Source organism: Canis lupus, chromosome 9 (assembly GCF_048164855.1).
Source record: "Canis lupus baileyi chromosome 9, mCanLup2.hap1, whole genome shotgun sequence".
NCBI classification, from domain to species: Eukaryota; Metazoa; Chordata; class Mammalia; order Carnivora; family Canidae; genus Canis; species Canis lupus.
In genome coordinates, this window is record NC_132846.1 from 2,697,375 (window position 1) to 2,715,189 (window position 17,815).

Genomic DNA, 17,815 nt, shown 5'->3' on the forward strand with positions numbered 1-17,815 from the left:
CCAGGCCCTAATCCCCTCAACCCGTAAATATTCCCTTAAAGGAAACGGGATCTTAGCCTGTGACTAAATTAAGACTCTTGGCATGGGGAGATTATCCTGGATTATCTGGGCAGGCCCTGAATCCAATCCTACGTGAGCTGGACGGAGAAGGGGGACATGATGCACGAAGAAGCCAAGGCACTGTGACGGAAGTCGCAGGGGCTAAAGCGATAGGGCCACAGGTGGGGACATGCTGGCTGCCGGTGGTGAGCTGCAGGATGCAAGGCGGGGCTTCTCCCCTAGAGCTCCAGAGGGGCTGTGGCTCTGGGAGCTTTGCTTTCAGCTCCGTGAATGCAACTTCAGGGTTTCGGCTTCCAGGACCATGCGAAAATAAACGTCTGTCGTCTTAGGCCACCATGTTGTGGTGATTTGTCACAGTGACCACAGGACGCTGACATGGTAGGCCTCAACCACCATCATCTGGAAGAGACTCTCTGGACAGGAAGCTCCAGAATCCACTTGCCGGGCCAGTGCCCGAATTCCCACCGAAACATGAAAAGCATCGTTCTAAACAGAGGGTCTCCAAAGAGGTGCGTCCACCCCAGCACTGCCAGAGGTGAAGCTCAAGAGCACAGCAGCACAGGAATTAACAAAGAAGCAAATATGTTGGGGGACACGTGTCCTAAAATCTTTTCCTGACACAGTCAGGGCTATCCCATTGAACCTTCTTCAACAACAGGCATGCTCCTCACCTGAGCTAACACACTGCCCCAGGTGACCACCAAGTGCTTGAAACACGGCTGGTGCCATGGAAGTAACCTAATGTTTGGTTTCATTTCATTTTACTTCATTGCAAAGGAGAGAGCCAGGATGGTGACTCTGGGACGCCACAGATGGCGCCCACCTCTGTGAGGACACCATGACATTTCCTGCAACGTAAGCGCACGAGGGCGGGGATCTGGGGGATGGTTCCTCCGCTACCCCATTTTCAGTTGCTGGAAGCGCAGAGCAGGTGGTAAGTATTTGTCAAAGGAGTGGATGGACAACCAGATATGGGAGCGTCTCCTCCAGGCAGAAGATTGCATCTCAGCCTAACTTCTCATTGTGCAATGAGGACCCAGAGGCTCACCCAGGAGAAGCAGTTTTCATAGAGCTGCCCAGAAGGTAACAGGAATCAGAACCTTGAGGTCTTCACTGCCCCCTACTCTCCTTTCCTCTCCTCACACCTGCCCCTCTCAGCTGCTCTCCTACCTGTTTCTAGAAGCATGTGGCAGGCTAACAACACAAGGATGGTGGAAGATGGTAACCATCCCCTCTTACCCGCATGTAGAACTCTCGGCCCTCATTGCCAGACTTGATCTGGAAAATGTAATAAGCCCCAGGATAGCGGGTCGTGGCTTGCATTTGGAAGATGTCAGCAGGAACGGAGCGTCCCGACACCACATCCATATCCCGGTACAAGATGGTGAAGGGCTGGTCTCTGCAGCCAGGATTCTCAGCAGGACACATACAGCGGCTGTTGAGGAGGGAAATTGCGTGAGAATGCGACAAATCCTTTCCAGATGCTCCTTTATACCTACTTCCTCACTAAGACACTGGAAAGCCAGCCACCCTGCTTTTATCTTCCGCATGCTGTACCTGTAGATCCTCTCTGCCCCTGGGTCTCCTCTAAAAACTCACCAGAGTGTAGCTGAAACTCCCTGTTTCCCAGAGAATGGCCTATTCTGACCAATCAGATAGTCCTGCCATGAGGGCATAAACCCCAGATGTCTGGTTCGCAGAACACTGGCCCTTCTCTAATGCGTGTTACATTTGTCGCACATTTACTGGGCAAGACACGTCACTGGCCACCTAGCCCTTCACTTCCCCAGACATGTGTACTCACAACGGAATTCTAGAAGTGAGGAAGCACATTAGATGGGCAGGAATTGGGCGGTCCCTGCGCACTCCCCACGCACGTGGCCTGCTCTGTGTAGAGCATCACCTCATCTTGGCGTTCAGTACACAAGAGCTCTGAACTCTCTAAATTAGCTATGTATTAGAACCCATGTGAGATGCTTTGGAATCGTAGTGATAAATGAGATCCTGACCTCAAATAGTCCATCTTCCAGGAGGAGAAGTAAATCATGGACACAAATGTCTTTACTACAAAGTGGCTAATGTGAAACACCAGCACGGCATGGTTGTAATACAATGTCACGATTCTCTTCCCAAGGGCTGCCTGTTGTGGACACCCCTGCATGTCTCCCTCGGCACCCCATCTCTCACCTCCCCCTAAGACACCCCCCAGGGGTCAGAGCTACCACGGGATGAGGACGTCTGTCAGGACACGCTCTGATGGGCACAACTAGGAGTCAGTCTTGTCTTGTTCCTGTCACTCTCCTCAGGCTTCCCATCTAGCTTCCAAACACTGGTTGGTTCTATCTCCGGACTATCATCCAAATCCAAGCGCCCTTCCTCAGCTCCTTAATCACTGGCCACCATCGTCTCACCTGGACCTCTGGGGTGGCCTAATAACTCCCTCCCGCTTCAGGCCACTACATAGCAGCCAGAGTGCCCATCATCAAACAAAAACCAGATCTGTCTCCATCCTGCTTGAAGAGTCTCCAGTGGTCACCCCTTTCCCTTGCTACTTGACTAAAAATTAAACACCCACCTTAGCCTATATGACCAATGGGGTCTGGCCTCTGTGAATTTCCCTCCCACCCCTGCCCCTTCGCTCAGTAGGGCTGCAGGCCCCTGGACCTCCTCCATCCCGTGAAGACACCAAGCTCACCAACACCTTGTAACCCTAGCACATACTGTTCCCTCTGTTCTTCTACTCTGTTCACATGGACTCACCTTCCCATTCCAGCTCCAATGTCATTGCCTCAGAGGGGCTGTTAGACTCCCGAGTCTAGACATTTTCCTTCCGTAAATTCCCATTCCTCCTGCTTCTAGCACCCATCCCAGTCCATTATCACGTATTCTCTTATGGGACAATTTGCCAAATGTCTTTCTCCTCCCTTAACATAACAGCAAGAACCATGGCACCTGGCATAGTGTCTGCCCCGTAATAGGAGCTCAACAAACATCTAATAAAGAAATGTATAAAAATAATTACTAAAGTTGTGGTTTTTTTTCAAGGCTGATCAAAATAGCCAAGTCAAAATGTCCCTGGTACCCAAATGGCCCCTTAGAATGGCAGGTGTCCCATAGAAAGAATTGCTCCCTAAATGAAGAAGCTTGCAGGAGGGCGTGATGACTGGCAGCTGAGGAGGATCACAAATAGCTGTGGGGGCGGGGGGAGGTAGTGGTGCCAAGATCTGGGATGTATCTGTGTGGCGGTGGGAGAAATGCCTTCCACACGGCAGAAAGGGGCGCATGCAAGTCAGGGGGCTGGGCACTCCAGAGTGTGGGCAGCGGTGAGGGTCAGCCCTGCGCAGGTTGGCAGGAGGACAGGACCCAGGAGCAAGGAAATGAGCTGGAAGGGGGTGGCTGGAGTGTGAGGGAACAGGTCCCAGAGGCAGGCAGCTTCCAGTGGCATGCGGGGGACCTCATGCGGGGCATGCGGGCTGTGAGTTGAACTGGGTCCACTCCCCAGGCACAGGCGAGGGTGGCCTGCAGGATCCCAGGGAGAACCAGCCCTGGAAGCTGGCGTGGGGGGCCTCCCGACACTCAGCTCAGCCTCAAAGGGCCCAGGGCGGCTGGAAGCACAGCTCTTAGCTACACGCAAAGCCGTCTGCAATGGACCCCCACCTGCTGGGCCCTGTCCTCCTTTGCCAGCTTTTGTTCAGGGCAGGAGGCACCCTGCAAGCTGAAAACTGCCGTGGGATGCTGCACTCCTACAAGACGTGATGCATGGGTCCAGCTCATCCCTTCGTCTCCATGGCAAAGAATGGGTGTCACTCTGGGTAGTAAACATGTGGACGGGAAGACAGGAGGGCAGAAGATGTCCTGGGTGTGGGTGTGTGCAATCGGCAATCTCTGGGCAGTGCGGTTCCCCAGCAGGGCCGCTGTCCTTCACGCCGTGCTGGCAGCCTCTGGAGCTTGGCCCTCCTCACACTCCTGTTTCTCCCAGGACTTACTTGTCGCTAATCCGAAGATACGGCTCCTCGCAGCGGATGGGGTCGATGCACTTGAAGCCGCCCTGCAAATTGTAGCAAGTCTGCTGCAGGTTGCACGTGTGGTTTCCGTGCTCACACTCGTTGATATCTGAAATGCAGGGTAGAGGAGAGGCTAAAACGGGACAGCGCCTTCCGAGATGTGTGCACTGTGGGGGTCGCCTGGGCCTTTACTATAGAATCGCGCATCACCTGGTACGATAGCTACTGGCCACAGGTGGCTACTGAGCCCTTGAGGTGTGGCCGCCAACAACTAAAATGTGCCGTCAGTAGAAAACAGGCACAGGTTTCCACCGCTCAGTACGAAAAAAGAATGCAGTATCTCATCAGTAGTTTTTGTATCGAGTACATATGGTAAACATACTGCATTAAATAATATATAAAATAAAATGTATTCTTAAAATTAATGGTACCTATTTTTTTTTTAAATTCGCATAAGGCTCCTATTTGTAACTGGTTGTACATTTCTATTGCCCAGCACTGACATGGGGAATTCTTGCCTTTGGTGTTCAGGTAAGGAAGGTTCAAGGAGCTGAAATGGGTCAAGGCTCAGCCACCACCTGCCCCTGCACTGGCCCAGCAGGTGGGCCGTGGGGCTTGAGGAATCTGCCCAAGCAGCCATCGGAAGGAGATGCACCCTTTCCCAGCCTGGGGTCCTGACTCTTAAAGGGACACGGCGGTCAGTTGTGTGAGTTCCCCTGGAGGCCGTGCTCCCGGAATCAGTAGAGAAACGCTAATTGGGGTCCTCCCAGGGGTCATAGACACTTTCCTGGGGCGGCCGGACCGGCCCTTTGGGGTGCCACCCATGTCTGTGGAGTTCATCATAGAAGCAGAAGTAGCCGTGTCCTTTCTGAGGCCAGAGAATGGGTCATGGGATTGGGCAGCCAGGAATCCCGGCCAGAGCCTGCTGCCCTGGAGCCCCTGGAACCCACTCCTGCCCACATCCTGCCTCCTTCCCGGGTGACCCCCACCCCAGCTGGGACCCTCTGGATGGCCTCACCCTGGCAGCTTCGGTTGTCCTCCAGCAGAATGTAGCCAGGGGGGCAGGAGCAGAAGTACGTGCCGGGCTGATTCACACACTCGTGCTGGCAGAGGAACTCAGAGAAGCTGCACTCGTCCATATCTGGGGGCGACAAGTCACACCTGCTGCTCATAGTCTGTCAGACCACCCGGGGCTGGGGGCGTCACTGGTTTTCTCTTCAGCTCTCACACTCTCCTGACACAGATGGTGGCATGTCTGTTGCTACGAGGTTGGCAGTTTACTTCTTGCACATTAAGGTGACAGGGAGCTCACGACCCACGAGGACACCTGCTGACATGTGGACGGCTCTAACTGTTAGCATATTCTTCCCGACAGGGAGCAGAAGCCTGTCTCTGAATTTCCAACACTCTCTCTGGCTCAGCTACACTATCTACTCATCACCGACTCATTCTGCCCAGCAGGTAAATATGACCTCCACTTCCACTGGAGTTTTCTGGGTGCAGAGCTCTTCCCCTGACCCCAAGAAACATCCCCTGACCCCAGTCCTCTGAAAGGGCCACTTCACTAGTGCCAGTGGCCCTCAAGTCACCCTAAAATTGAGAAATAATATTATTTCTAAAAATCGCAACTAAGAGGGACATATCCAGGAGGTCAGGGAATGTCCACGGTGTCCAAAAATCTCGAGAGAGAAAAGTCCGCAGTGGTACGGGGTGGGTGAGTGCATCCTCCCCGCCAGACCCGCCTGCCCCAGCAGGTCGTGGGGCCACGGGAAGCGGGAGCCACTGAACTCGGAGGCTGTGGCAGCAGACACAGAGGGCGGTTCGGGGGAGCCAGCTCCTCCTCACACACAGAGTTTGGCAACACAGCCCCCATTTGAGCCTCATTCGATACGCGGGCCAAAGAAAACATTCATTTATTGTTTCCCGAAAACTTGCTTTCACCAGTTCCCCCATGTGACATGTCCTCGGATTGCTCCCTCCCTCCCAGACCACTGGAGGCTGTAATCACCCAGGGAGGGTGTCAGTGCAAACAAGGCAGCTTGTCCCCCACTGGCTGATCCCGAATGTTCTGTGCCTAACGCCTCCCCTGTCAGAGGAGGAGAAACGCCTTGCCGTCTCTCCCAGCGGTCTCCGGGCAGGGCCTAGGAGCCAGCAGGCCCGGGACGCTGACGTGAAAGGTTAAAGCATGCTCAGCTAGGCAGGATCTGCTTCCAGCAGCTCCCCTCCTGCACCCCCCCTCCCCGGGGCCCTGCAGGACTCCCAGCCCAGGCTCAGCCCCTCAACAGAGAGTATCCTCTGGGATCTCTGTTATGCTCCTAGATTCCATCCACATCTCCCGCACAAGTGGTGGCAAAACCTGTAGCTCCCGAGGGCTTCACGTGCCTCATCTTATTTTATTTTTTTAAGATTTTATTTTTAAGGGGCACCTATGTGGTTCAGCAGTTGAGCGTCTGCCTTGGGCTCAGGATGTGATCCCAGGGTCCTGGCATCAAGTCCCACATCAGGCTCCCTGCATGGAGCCTGCTTCTCTCTGCCTGTGTCTCTGCCTCTCTCTCTCTCTGTGTGTGTCTCTCTCATGTGTCTCTCATGAATCTTTTTTTAAAAGATTTATTTTTAAGTACCTTTACACCCAACATGGGACTCAGACTCACAGCCCCCAGATCAAGGGTCACATGCTCCACTGACGCAAGGCGCCCCATGTTGCATCTGGTTTAATCCTCACCTCAGCCCCATGAAGGAAGCGCTATTACTAGCTACATCTTATAGAGGAAAACTTGAGGACTGCAGAGGTTAGGTAACTTGACTAAGTTTGCAGATAACGAGTAAGCAGGAAAGCTGGGATTTGAAGCCAGCCAGCCAGCCGGCTTCCAGATCCTATGACTGGTCAACACAATGCTGTAATGTCTCCCTCAGCAATCATGCTTGGGACTTAAAATCAGCAGATTTGAGGAGTTCTAAGGTTGGGGGCTGCTCCAGGGCAGACAGAGAAGGCAGCACCTGCCTCCACCTCCTGCTGGGTAGAGAGGGGCCCCACCAGGCCCACTCGGTTTATCCTGGGATCTGCAATCCCCAGGGCTTGACCAGGGCCCTGGCTCTTGTCTCCACCAAAAAGCTCAAATACAAGCCTGGCTTCTGGCCAGGAGCGCCCTTGAGGCCACTTTTACTCATTGACGTGACAACCTGCCATGGTTCCCAGGATCAGCTTAGCTTAGCAAGTCCCCGAGAGATAAGAGGATATAGCCAGAAAGGAGCTGGTGCTGCGTAGATGGGCCGTACTAGCCTCGGTAGCACTGAGAATTACAGTTCCTGCAAAAGAGGAGGAGCAGAGAAAGGGGATATGCAGAAAACAAAGTCCCTGTGTCGCACTGTTATCCTGGGCCAACCCGACAGCCTCTGGTGGCCAGGGGTCACTCTAAGTCTTAGGAAGGTGGAAGGTGGGTGTCATGGAGGAGAAGAGGACCATTTCTGGTAAATGAGTCATGTGAAAATCCTTCCCAAACCACCAGGGATGTAAAAGTCTCTGAGTAGCCAGAAGTCTCTTACCCTTCTGCCCAGAGAAAGTAAATTCTTTTCTTTTTAAGATTTTGTTTATTTATTCATGAGGGACACAGGGAGAGAGAGAGGCAGAGAGACGGGCAGAGGGAGAAGCAGGCTCCACGCAGGGAGCCTGACATGGGACTCGATCCCGGGTCTCTAGGGTCAGGCCCTGGGCTGAAGGTGGCGCTAAACCGCTGAGCCACCAGGCTGCCCGAGAAAGTAAATTAACATGGAACAGCACAGGTCACCAGTTCTTCTCATCTTTATGGCCACCCTAGTGACTTGGCCAAGGAAAGCACTGAATGGAGCTGGGATTTGAAACAGCTCCATCCGTCTCCCATCACCCTCTGGCACCACCCCCGCAGATGGTCGGTAAACACCCATGGATGTGTACAGACTCCCAGGGAAACAAATAATCCCCCTCATAACGCCAACCTTTCCCCACTCTTAGTCCTTAGGGGGCCATGGGAGGAACTGAAATCTAGGAGGAAAGTAGCTTTTCAGGCCTGAAGCTACGTTTTTCGTTTCTGGGGCAGACATTTAATCCGCCTCAAGCTCTCTGCTACTGCTGCTTGGGCTCCGGCCTCCTGGGCCCTGGGGAGGGGGGCTCGGTTGTTCAGAGAGCTCTGTCCCCACAGCACCCCGGGCCTCGGTGAAGCTACCAGACCAGTCTCATTCACGACCCGGGTCAGTTCCCGTCACAGTGAAACCAGGATTAAGGAACTTTCCATTCAGCAGGACAGATTTTCACGCCCTCGGGTAGGGTTCGCTTATTTTGAAGAATACAGCGGGACATCTCGTTGATCTGGACTGTGCCAACTCACAATCGCTCACAGGGCCAAAAGTGGATGCAACGGGGTTGACTTTAAAACCGTATTTACGAAAAACAAAACAAAACAAAAAAAAAAAAAAGAAAGAAAGAAAAGAAGGGGAAGCCGGAAGAATAGAAGAAAGAACAAGCTGGCCGTGGCTCCGCGCAGGAGGCTACAGGATTCATGCGAGTGAAAGGCCATCCCCACTCCCACGGCGTGTAGGAGCTTACAAGGTTCTCATTACAGGTTTCATAAGGAAAGCAGAATGGCATTCATAAGACAGCGCTGGCAGAGAACCACAGTTTCTTGGTCTTGGAAGGGGTTTATGAAAGGCTGACAGAGCCACAATATGTTCTCACAAATGATGAAGAATTCATGCATTCAACATTCAGTCATGGCTGCTTTGAGCACCGCTGATCGTGTGCACGCTGTGTGCCCGGCCTGGAGCTAGGCCGTGTGCATCCGTAGACGTCCAGAGGTTCACGGAGCGTTTTCACTTACACACATGATCTCACTCATTCAGGGCCCCGCCCACCCTCCCCCATGAGAGACCTACTATACTGACACCACTTCCCTCTGCGAGTACCATCTCCACTACCCCAGGACTCGTCAGCGCTGGGTAGGGACAGATAATTCAAACCAGTACACAAACCCAGGTGATTCCTTTCCCTCTTCACCCCACGTCAGACCCTAAAGGCAGCTCCGTTGGCTTCTGCATTCAAGGCCAAGTGATAAAGGGAGGGGGCCCTACTCCATCTTCCAGGAAGTGACTCATCTCTGCTTGGTGTGGTCATGACCCCACTGCCCTGGGAAATATCCCAAACTGGGGATGCGTCTGGGAGAGGAGAGGAAACACCTGTAAAGGACGTGCTTATTCTCCTCGCCTCCCTCACCCCCCTAGGAGAGATGAAGTCACCAAACGCCAAAGCCTGTTACCACTGCAGTGAACGCCATCGTCCTCAAGTTCATATCCTGGGTCACAGCGGCAGATGAAAGAGCCGTAGGTGTTGACGCAGGTTTGCACACAGGGATTCTCAGTGGCGCACTCGTTCACGTCTGTGGAAAGCAACAACCCATCACTGGCCATCCTCACAACAGAAACAGACGAAGCAGAAAACGCACCGGCCACAAAATCTGCTGGCACCAGGAGACCAGATTCCCAGGCTCCAAGGATCTCAGCCAGGACCCACCAGATCCGGAGCGCAGACCCCGGAGGGTTCCCAGGAGGACCAGGGCCTCTGTGCTCAGAGGCTGGAAGGGTTGGAAGGCCTGTGTACACATCAGACCCATGTGCATGCATGTAGCCACATACTCCCCCTAGGAAGGCCAGGCTCCAAGGCTCAGCCACAGGAGTTTCCAGGCAACACTTGCTCTTTCTCATCACCTGCTGCATTATCCTGCTGACTGGCTCTTCCCTCACCACCGCTGACCTCAAAGTCTCAAGTCAACGAATAACCATGACCCTTCCAGTTACAAGTCTATCACTGCTAGAGACTGAATTGCGTCCCTCCCCAAAATTCCTATGTTGAAGCCCTAACCCCCACATGATTATATTTGGAGATGGGCACCTGGGAGGTAATTAAGGTTAAATGAGGTCGTACAGGCGGGGCCCTGACGATAGGACTGTGCCCTTATGAGAGTGGACACCAGAGGGCTAACGCTTGCTCCCTCAGCCATGTGAGCACATGGTAAGAAGGCAGCCATCCGCGGGCCGGGGACAGAGCCCCCACAAGCGCCTGACTGTGCTAGCATCTTGCCCTTGGGATTCTAGCCTCAGGAACTATGAGAAAATAAATTTCTGTTGCGTAAGCCACCCAGTCTGGTATTTTATCACAGCAGCCTGAGCTGAGACAATGGCTCGTTAACAATGTCATTCATTAGGACCAAAGGATCTCACATGTGTCAAACCCTTCCAAGGACCACAGCCCTGTCTTACAGGCCCAGTGGCTTAAGGAGAGGACCACAGAGGGGCACAAGGAACCTTTTAGATAATGGAATATTTCATCACCTTGAGTGTGGTGATGGCTGCATGGGGGTCTACAGGTGGCAACGTTTATGAAATAATGTGCCTTTAATGTGCACTTGATTGTACATCCCTGATACATCAATAATTTTAAGGTTGCTTTGAGGTTGGTAGATATGTCCAAGTCCCTGAAGTGACAAGACCAGAGCTGGAACTGGAACCTGAGTTGGGGATCCCCCCATAACACCCATGAGTTATCCTGCAGAGTTCAGCGGGGTGAGGGGAGGGGAAGGAGGGAGCCCCTTTCTGTACTGGCACTGGCTGACCCTTTTTAAGCACATCCTCTCCCTAGCTCTATATGCCAATGACCCAAGTCCCAGCTGAGAGAGTTTCTATCCCCTTCGAAGTCCAGGTCAACCTCTTAAGGCTCTGGACAGCAGTTTGGGTGTTTTCAGAGTGAGACACCTTCATAGGGAACAGCTTGAACTTTTCTTAATGGGGAGAGCTGGTCCTGGGCCCACACAACTCCTGCCTCCTTGGAGCTTTTAGAGGGAGTAAAGAAAGAAACAACAAAACAAAACAAAAAGCGGGGCTCTGCAGGGAGGGCCCAGTGAGACCCCAGTCTCCCCAACAGAGCTTGGAGGCTCTGCACCCCAGAAAGAAGCCAGGAAATGCCATGGCGGTGGGCCTTGGAGTACAGTCCAGGCAGGATGGCACTGCCCAGTTTTAGGGCTGGTGTCCTTGGCTTCCGGCCACATGCTGACCAGGATGAGGGAGCTGTGGCCTGGCTCTCTAAGCTCTCAGCTGCCCCTGTGGAACGACAGTCCCACAGCCCTGTGCCTCCTGGGTCCCGCACACCCGAGTGCTCTGCTGAATGAAGCAGAAGGATTCCAGGAGCTCAACAGAGAACATAACCCCCTGTTTAGGCCGAGGATGCTGCTGACGCAATGTCCCAGTGGCTGGGGGCCGGTGTGCAGGCCTTGGCGCGCTGTGGACTTGGCACCGCCAGGTGTCTCACCTGCGTCTCATCACAGGCCTGTCCCTGAGACGCCTGAAGGACACCGGGCGGGCGTCAGCTGTTCTCTGTGGGTGCTGGAAGCGCCTCGCCAGCCTCTGGGTGGAAGCCATGCTGCCCTCCCAGCCCGGCCCCGCGCAGAGAAGCCGCCTCTGCCCTATGTGCTCCTCCCAGCACCCAGCACCCAGGGCCCGGGGGAAGGAAGGGCCCCTGTCCCATCAGCTCCCTCAACCTCCAGGGCCCGCCTGGTTCTCAGAAGAAAATCGCCTCCCCTGGCAAGAGGAACTCGGTGGAGACTTCTGGAACAATAAGCAGAACCAGCTTTGGAGGAAAGACTTACAAAGAGTCCAGGATCAGCCCCTTTAAGGGCCGATGCCTTCCTGTTTACCCAATGATTTAGATACGATTAAGCTAATGGAAACATAATATCTTCCAACCAGCTGGCGCCAAGCCCTCCGCCAGACCTCAAATGGTGTGACAAGGAAATGGGCCCTGCAGAACCTGGTGGCAAGTTCCAAACAAAGCCTTCATTCTGCGTCTCCAGTCCCACCTCCACGGTGGACAGAGCCAGGCAGGGGGCTAGAGGCCCAGCCGGGGCGGGGCCGGGCAGCTCTGGCACTGACTCCTTGGGCCTGGAGCCTCCATTCACTTCTTGGGCAGAAGAAACCTCCAGATGGAGACTGCAGAAGGCATGTGTTGTGTTTTCTCACTTATCAGTATTTGAAGTGATCATGTAAAACTCAGAGAAGGCCTTTGTCTCGGGGCACCTGGGCAGCTCAGGTGGCTGCACGTCCAACCCTTGGCTCCCGCTCAGGGCTCGGTCTCAGGATGGTGAGATCCAGCCTCACATCAGGCTCTAGGCTGGGCAGGGAGCCTGCTTGAAACTCTCTCTCCTTCCCCCTCTACCCCTCCTCCCCCTTCTCTCTCTCTCTCTCACTCTCTCTCTCTCTCTCTCAAAAAAACAAAAACAAAAACAACACCTCTGTTTCACTGTTTTTTTTTTTTTAATTTATTCATGAGAGACACAGAGAGAGAGGCAGAGACACAGGCAGAGGGAGAAGTGGGCTCCCTGCAGGGAGCCCGATGTGGAACTCAATCCCAGGACCCCGGGAGACACTCAACCGCTGAGCCCCCAGGGGCCTCTGTTTCACTCCGGTTTTGTGGGGAATGCTGAATCGGAAATTATCATCACCCCCTGGACTCTACTAAGGCACAGGCCCTGCTAGCATGGGTCATAGGGAAAACTGGAGGGAGAGCCATGGAAATTGGCCATGAAACCCCTGCACAGAGGGTGTCTACTGTGTAATTCACCAAGGCTCAAGAGCCCTTCCTGACACACAGCCCCCACCCTGCTCCCCAAGCATCAAAAATTGAACTCAGGCTATAGGACATGTGTGAAAATTTCCAATTAGCCCAGAAAGCTGGCAAGACCTCTTCTGGAAAGTAGACACATGGAGAGAAACAAATCCATGAAATCATAAGCCCCAGTTGATGGATGATTGTGGTGCTTTTTTGAGATGTTTCCCATAACCTTAGTTTGGACCTCAAGGTTCTGCAAGCACAATGACCATGAGCAAGAACAGACACCACGGAAACTGTCAGACTCTGGAGCAGACAGCGTCTAGTGTTTCACATCGTGTTCGAGTTATCGTTCGCGTCACATACCTTGGCAAGACCTTCCATCCTCGTTGAGGGTAAAGCCAGGGTTGCACGTACAGGAATAGGATCCAGGAACATTTGCACACAGTTGCTGGCAGTAGCCGTAGCGACATTCATCAATGTCTGGAAAGAGAAACACTAGCAAGGTGAGACATTTCTTCCCAATCAAGGGGTCATGCCCAGCATCATGCATGCCCACCTCTTCAAGAGCAGGACCATGAGAGGAAGGGGAACTAAGGGAAAGCCAGGACCCACTGAATGTCAGGGATGGTGATGCACGCCGGGGTCTAAGGCTCCATCCACCCACCACCCTTCCTGACCTGTCTCGGTCCCATGAACACCTGCACCTGTCTGGAAGGTTGTAGAAGAAATGTCTGCTCAGACAAGGATGCGGGGCAAGACAGCCTCCAAGATTCTGTCCAACTCCAATCTTCGATGCTAAGATTTACCCAACATGAAGAGTCTACTCTAAGACTCTGAAGAGATGTCTCAGCACCTCAGGAAGGGACAAGTGGCTGAGAGTGCAAGAGGAGTGCACAGCTGTGCTCCAACAGACCCCTCGCCAGCTGTTAGCCGTATCTGTCTAGCTCTCAGGAATAAGAGCAAGTGCGGGCCCTGGCAAGCAGCAGCACCACAGTCAGGAGACTGACGAATCCAGTGATACAAGGATGCCGGGCTTCGCCCTGGATCTCCTGCTTGCACCGAGCAGAACTAAAACTCTGGGCAAGCACACCTTTCCCAGCCATGGCTGGCTCACCCTGAGCAAGCAGTTCTGTGGGTGAATGGAGGCTGCTTTTAGCAGATCTGGGCAACCTGTCCTTGCTGCTGACATGTGCCAGTCAACGGGGAGCCTGATGTCATTGGAAAAGCAGTCCCCATTACCCCAAGTGAATGGGCTGATGAGCAAGAGGATTCACTCTTGTGTGATGGGATGCCTCAAGTGACACCCACAGAGGGAGACCAAGTCCTCACCTGTCCAGGCACCTGCTGTGACCAGTGGATCCAACTGCAGCAGTAACTGGGCCTTATCACATTATACCCATCTCCCCCAGAGGTTTCCTCCTGGGCCCCCGGTTCCTCTGGAACCAGAATCCAGCCAGGGCCCTGGAGACCAGTCCAGAACCTGTCCTTGTACCTGGTTTCTACACGCACTGCCACAAACGAGCCTACCTTCACCTACCTCCACCTAACCTATTGCTCAGCCCCTCAGAGGCCGTGCTTAGCCCTTGTGACTCTGTTCTCTATCTGAGCAGCAACCACCTGGAACTCAGCCCTCCTCCCCAGGACCCACCGAGTACTCTGCAGCGCCTGCTGGGAAAGCACACTGACAGTTGCTGGTCCTGACTGTTCCCAGGTCAGGGCACAGTCACTGAGGCCGGAAAGGGCCCCCCTCTGCCTCAGGGTACCTTGCAGGAAAAGCAGCCCCCAGCGCCTCCTTTTTTCTGCAAGAGCCTCCAAGGTGCACAGAAGGGGTGGTAGATGGGGATGGAATCCAGGTTTTGGAAGGCAAAGAAGATGTGGCCAGGAGAAGGCATGAGCTAAGCCACAGTTGGGAGACATCTTCACTTAGGATGTGGAGTATGAGCAGGCTGTGCACGTGGTACCACGTTAGGGCTCCAGGAACATCCCCCCCAAAGCTTCAAGCCCTGTGGGAGAGAACAGCCCTCCCAAGGAGAGAGGTGTCCCAGGTCCTGGTCCCCCTCAGATGGGGAAGGGGCCTCCGGCCCTGAAGTCTCCTTCATGGGGCCATGTACTGCTTGCCCGGTCCTCTCTAGCCTCCCCTTTCCCTTGGAGGAAAAACTGGACTGAGAGAGAGGAGCCAGATTTCAGGCCCAACTCACTCACCTCAGCTTTGTTCAAAATGTTCCCCCTCTTTGAGTCTCAGTCTCCAACTCTATAAAAATTGGATGACATAATATCTAACATCCCTTCCAGCTCTGAGAGCCGACATATTAAGTTCCCACACAAATAACTCACTCACACTGATCTGCTTATGTTCAAATCAGTAGCATCAAATTTTCCATCATCGCTAAGGTTGGTTTAAATGCAGTGACCATCATATTCACAAATGCCCGTGTGCAGCCCGCCCTTCAGTGCCTGTGCCCAGGAAGGAGAATCCCGCCAAGTCCAGTCTAGCCTGTCAGGCCCCCAAGATGCTTTGGGAAGGGCTCTAAAGCCGACCAACACTCAAGTCTTAATCGGGAGTGTCTTGGAGAAAAAGAACCTTCTTTCTTTCTTTTTGTTTCCATGATGTTGTTTGGATTTGTTTCTCAGCTCCTCCAGGATGGATTTTTCGGGCATCAGAACAGTGTCTTAGAGAACTTACACTGCTAAGGCTTTTCCAAGGAAACACAGCATTAGAAATCACACCCTAGAAATAGAATTGAAGTGACAGCAAGCAATTGCTATGAATGCATTCACTTGGCTGGAGCGAAACCAGAGGGGAAGAAAGGAAAATCACCCTCCAGTAAAAATAAACCGAGAGATCAGATAGCAGATGCCAACTGCAAGGGGCAAAATTCTCAACTGGCAATGACTGATTCCTTGGGAATAAAAAAAAGACCTGGGGGGTGGGTATTGGGGGTGGGGGAGTGTCAGGATCTTCTGATCCTGATTTGGGACTTGGAATGTTTCTGTGACTAAGCAAGGGTTCCCCCCCTCACTATGATGTCGACCTAAGATAGAATAATCCTCACCCCTCATCACTTCCTGCCTGGGATGCCAACGTCCTAAAGACAGGAAGTGAGTCTATGGAAAACCAACTGTGGGCCCTTAAACATTACATTCAAAAACTCCGCTACTGGGCAGCTCTGGTGGCTCAGTGGTTTAGCGCCGCCTTCAGCCCAGGGCGTGATCCGGGGGTCCCTGGATCGAGTCCTACGTCGGGCTCCCTGCATGGAGCCTGCTTCTCCCTCTGCCTGTGTCTCTCTCTCTCTCTCTGTGTCTCTTATGAATAAATAAAATCTTTAAAAAAAAAAAAAAAAAACTCCGCTACTGACACTGACGGTGACAGTCACAGGTGGTTTGAAAAGGGCCAGGCAAGCTCCATAGGCTCCTACCCCGCTGGCCCCCACCCAAGAGAAGCCCAGCACCCTCAGGCCAGCCGGCTGGGCCCTGGTTCTACACCACCACCTGCAGCCATCGATTTCCCAGAGTCCCTGAAAGCCCCAGAGAGCGGTTACCTAAGCACTGGCCCTCCAGAAGCCAGTAGCCATCGGTGCAGGAGCAGGTGTAGCCTCCTTCTGTGTTGATGCAAATCTGGGTAGGGTTGCACTGGTGAGAATCCGTTGCACACTCGTCCACATCTGTAACACAAACATGTTCCAGACAAGGTCACCTACACTTACCCAGAGCCCTGGAGCCACCGGTGGTGCCAGCTGCTTCTCTGTCCCGCTGCGAAGGTGATACCGGCTACAGGCTCCATCCAAGGAGATGGAGGTGCCTCCCTGGTGGATACCACACGGAGGCCCTGACTGTTATGTGGGGGGCAGACCTCGTGTGCTGCCTGGAGATCCACAGAAGAAAACGGCCACGAAGGGTACACACATCCCTGGGGACTCGTCTAGCCTCCTGTCCTATCCCTTTCTGAAGGCAGGTCACCTTGAAAACAACCATGACTCGATGTGGAAACACATCTGGCTGTGGGTGCACTCACTCAGGTGTTAAGGGGTCTGTGGTGCACCTGCGTGGGAACAGCTCCCGCTCAAGGAAGGGAGTGGTGGAGCCGTGGGATCGGACCCTCCGTCCACGGAAATCCTTCAGCCTGGGCCTCCTGCCCTGCCACAGAGCCTCACAGGGCCCTGTGGTCTCCCTGCAGCTGCAGCCCCCAGGGCTGACCCACTGCCCTCCACGCAATGCCACCTGCCCACAGCCATCCGTTGGCTTCCCTACACATTCATCTTTTAACTCACTGCACGTGACCTTTCAAGCGCCCGGCTCTGCCCGGCCCTGCACCTGCGCCTCCCCTCCTTGTCAGCCCGCCTTCCTGTCTGTGCTTCCTCAGGGCACCTGCCTTTTGCTCCCCTCATTACTGCCCTCGGGTTGGCTCATCTCCGTCTTTTCCTCCAAAAGGACCACTTGCAATTGGAAATACTATTAAAACTACTCACTGAGGGACACCTGGGTGGCTCAGTGGATAAGCACCTGCCTTCAGCCCAGAACGTGATCCTAGAGTCCAAGGATCGAGTCCCACATCAGGCTCCCTGCATGGAGCCTGCTTCTCCCTCTGCCTCTCTCTCTGTGTCTCTCAGGAATACATAAATAAAGTCTAGGGAAAAAATTTAAAAAAAAATAAAAGCTACTCACTAAGCCTGTGCAGCATGCCTATGTGGTGTACACAGGCCACATGTGTGTCATGTGCATGTGTGGTATGTAATGTGGCCTGCAGAAGTCTTGTGTGTACTCCATCTGCAGTGTATTGTGTGCAGATGCCACATGCACATATGACACCTCACACATGCTGCCACATTTATTCTCACAATCGCCCTGGGAGAAGGACTCACACCTCCTACTTACAGATGCAAAAACTGTGCTGACAGAGTAAGTTCTGAGCTAAGGGCCCAGGCTTCCCTGCCCACCTACTCCTAAGCCCTCTGTGGCAGGAAGGACAGGGGTCATATCCCCAAGAACATTGTGGGTCCAGAGGGAGCTGAAGAAGGTGATACCGAGGTGCAGAAAAGAGGGTTGAGCTTTCACCGCCTCTCCTGTCCCTCCTGGAAAACTGTCTACCTCTCGACATTGCAGCTCACAGACCGTGGGGGCGCCT

General features: G+C 53.5%; 1 protein-coding gene across 1 annotated transcript in view; it reads right to left on the reverse strand.

Moving 5' to 3' along the window:
* FBLN5 (fibulin 5) overlaps positions 1 to 17,815 on the reverse strand; it is a 69,602-nt gene that overhangs the window by 6,952 nt on the left and 44,835 nt on the right. Inside the window, exons 5-10 of the mRNA XM_072837809.1 lie at positions 16,233 to 16,355; positions 13,057 to 13,173; positions 9,350 to 9,469; positions 5,083 to 5,205; positions 4,047 to 4,173; positions 1,300 to 1,495 (exon numbers count right to left, since the gene is read on the reverse strand). Coding sequence (XP_072693910.1) covers positions 1,300 to 1,495; positions 4,047 to 4,173; positions 5,083 to 5,205; positions 9,350 to 9,469; positions 13,057 to 13,173; positions 16,233 to 16,355 — 806 coding nt within the window. The remainder of the gene's footprint in view (positions 1 to 1,299; positions 1,496 to 4,046; positions 4,174 to 5,082; positions 5,206 to 9,349; positions 9,470 to 13,056; positions 13,174 to 16,232; positions 16,356 to 17,815) is intronic.